This window comes from Penaeus vannamei, chromosome 36 (assembly GCF_042767895.1).
Source record: "Penaeus vannamei isolate JL-2024 chromosome 36, ASM4276789v1, whole genome shotgun sequence".
Lineage (NCBI taxonomy): Eukaryota > Metazoa > Arthropoda > Malacostraca > Decapoda > Penaeidae > Penaeus > Penaeus vannamei.
This window is the reverse complement of record NC_091584.1, coordinates 9,671,602-9,673,253: the sequence shown is the minus strand read 5'-3', so window position 1 is coordinate 9,673,253 and position 1,652 is coordinate 9,671,602. Positions and strand designations below refer to the sequence as shown.

Genomic DNA, 1,652 nt, shown 5'->3' with positions numbered 1-1,652 from the left:
AATCCCAAAACATTTTTATTTCAAAAGAATAACTTACATGGATATATTCATGTACAGATTCATACATACTTGTTAATAACAAATATTATAAAATTTGAAACATCTTCATATCTCACAATTACTTGTACAAATACAAAATTGCCAATGTAAATGTATTATATTGATATCAAATTAAATGTCTCTTGCAGATTTAACACAAATATTTAATATCAAACCTTGCTCAAAAGGCAAAAACAAAATGAATTCTGATCATCCTTCTTCATAATCTAATCAAACTATCTATTCCTCCCCTAATTTATCCCCAACGTTCCCTCTCCCTCCCTTATTTCCATTAACTTTCCCCTTATCCATTAACCATACTGCTTGCCAATCACAGTGGTGTCTCTGGTCTCAATGTATCTCAGCTGTTTCTTGCTCATCTTCTTCAGCTTTCTAGCATCTTTGATCTGCAAAACAAAGGGGGGAAAGATGTAAATGGGTTATAAAAGCATGTTGGCAATGACTATTTATGGTTGGGTGTTAATGATAAAATTTCATTTTTTACAGTTATAAAACATATGTTCTTTTCTTCAGAGAAAAAAAAGGATTAAGGGTAGATGCAGGAGGAGGAAAATAAGGAGGAAGAAGAGGAGGAGGAGGAAAATAAGGAGGAAGAGGTGGAGTACGAAAATAAGGAGGAAGAAGAGGTGGAGGAGAATAAGGAGAAGGGAGTAGGAAAACAAGGTGATGATGATGATGATAAGGAAGGGGAGAAAAAGAAGAAGGAAAATGAGAAGAATGAGGAGGAGGGGGATAAGGAAGAAAAGGAGAGGGGATGAAGAGAATGAGGAGGAGGAGGAGGAAGGGAATGAGGAGAATAATAATAAAGAAAATGAGAAGAATGAGGAAGAGAAGAAAAGGATAAGGAAGAGAAGAAGAGGAGGAAGAGAAGAGAAGGAAAAGGAGGAGGGGGAAGAGAAGGAAAAGGAGAAGGGGGAAGAGAAGGAAAAGGAGGAAAAGGAGGAGGGGGAAGAGAAGGAAAAGGAGGAAAAGGAGGAAAAGGTGGAGGAGAAGGAGGAGGAAAAGGAAGAAGAGGAAGAGGAGAAGGAGGAAAAGGAAGAGGAGGAGGAGGAGGAGGAAGATGAAGAAGAAGGACGACGGGGAGGAGGAGGAAGAGGAGGAGGAGGAGGAAGAAGAGATGGAGGAGGAGGAGGAGGAGAAGAAGAAGAAGAAGAAGAAAGAGGAGAAGGAGAAAAAGGAAAAGGAGAAGAAGGAGATGAAGAAGAAGATGAAGAAGGAGAAAGAGAAGAAGGAGAAGGATAAGAAGAAGGAGGAGAAGAAGAAGAAGAAGAAGGAGAAGAAGGAGAAGGAGGAGGAGAAGAAGAATAAATAAAAGGCCGAATTTTTTTTATAAACAAAGGAAACACGATGCACTTACCACTTGCACAACCTCTGCCTTCTTGGCATTCTCCTCACGGCGGATCTTATTAAACTTCTGCCGTTTCTTGAGGTCCTCCTTCTTCCTCTGTTTCTCCTCATCGATGGCTGTCTTGATGGCTGAGAACTCTTGCCTCTCGCGTTTTAGTAGCATTTTCTTGGCCCAGCTTGAAGTATGTGACTTGGATTTTTTCATGGTTGTGCGGAAACTGTGGGTTGAAAGGCTTGGGGTCAAC

General features: G+C 40.2%; 1 protein-coding gene across 1 annotated transcript in view; it reads right to left on the bottom strand.

The window, feature by feature from the left end:
- LOC113818191 (ABC transporter F family member 4) overlaps positions 1-1,652 on the bottom strand; it is a 4,601-nt gene continuing 2,949 nt past the window's right edge. Inside the window, exons 2-3 of the mRNA XM_027370365.2 lie at positions 1,418-1,625; positions 1-446 (exon numbers count right to left, since the gene is read on the bottom strand). Of these exons, the coding sequence (XP_027226166.2) occupies positions 351-446; positions 1,418-1,625 (304 nt within the window). The 3' untranslated portion in view covers positions 1-350. The remainder of the gene's footprint in view (positions 447-1,417; positions 1,626-1,652) is intronic.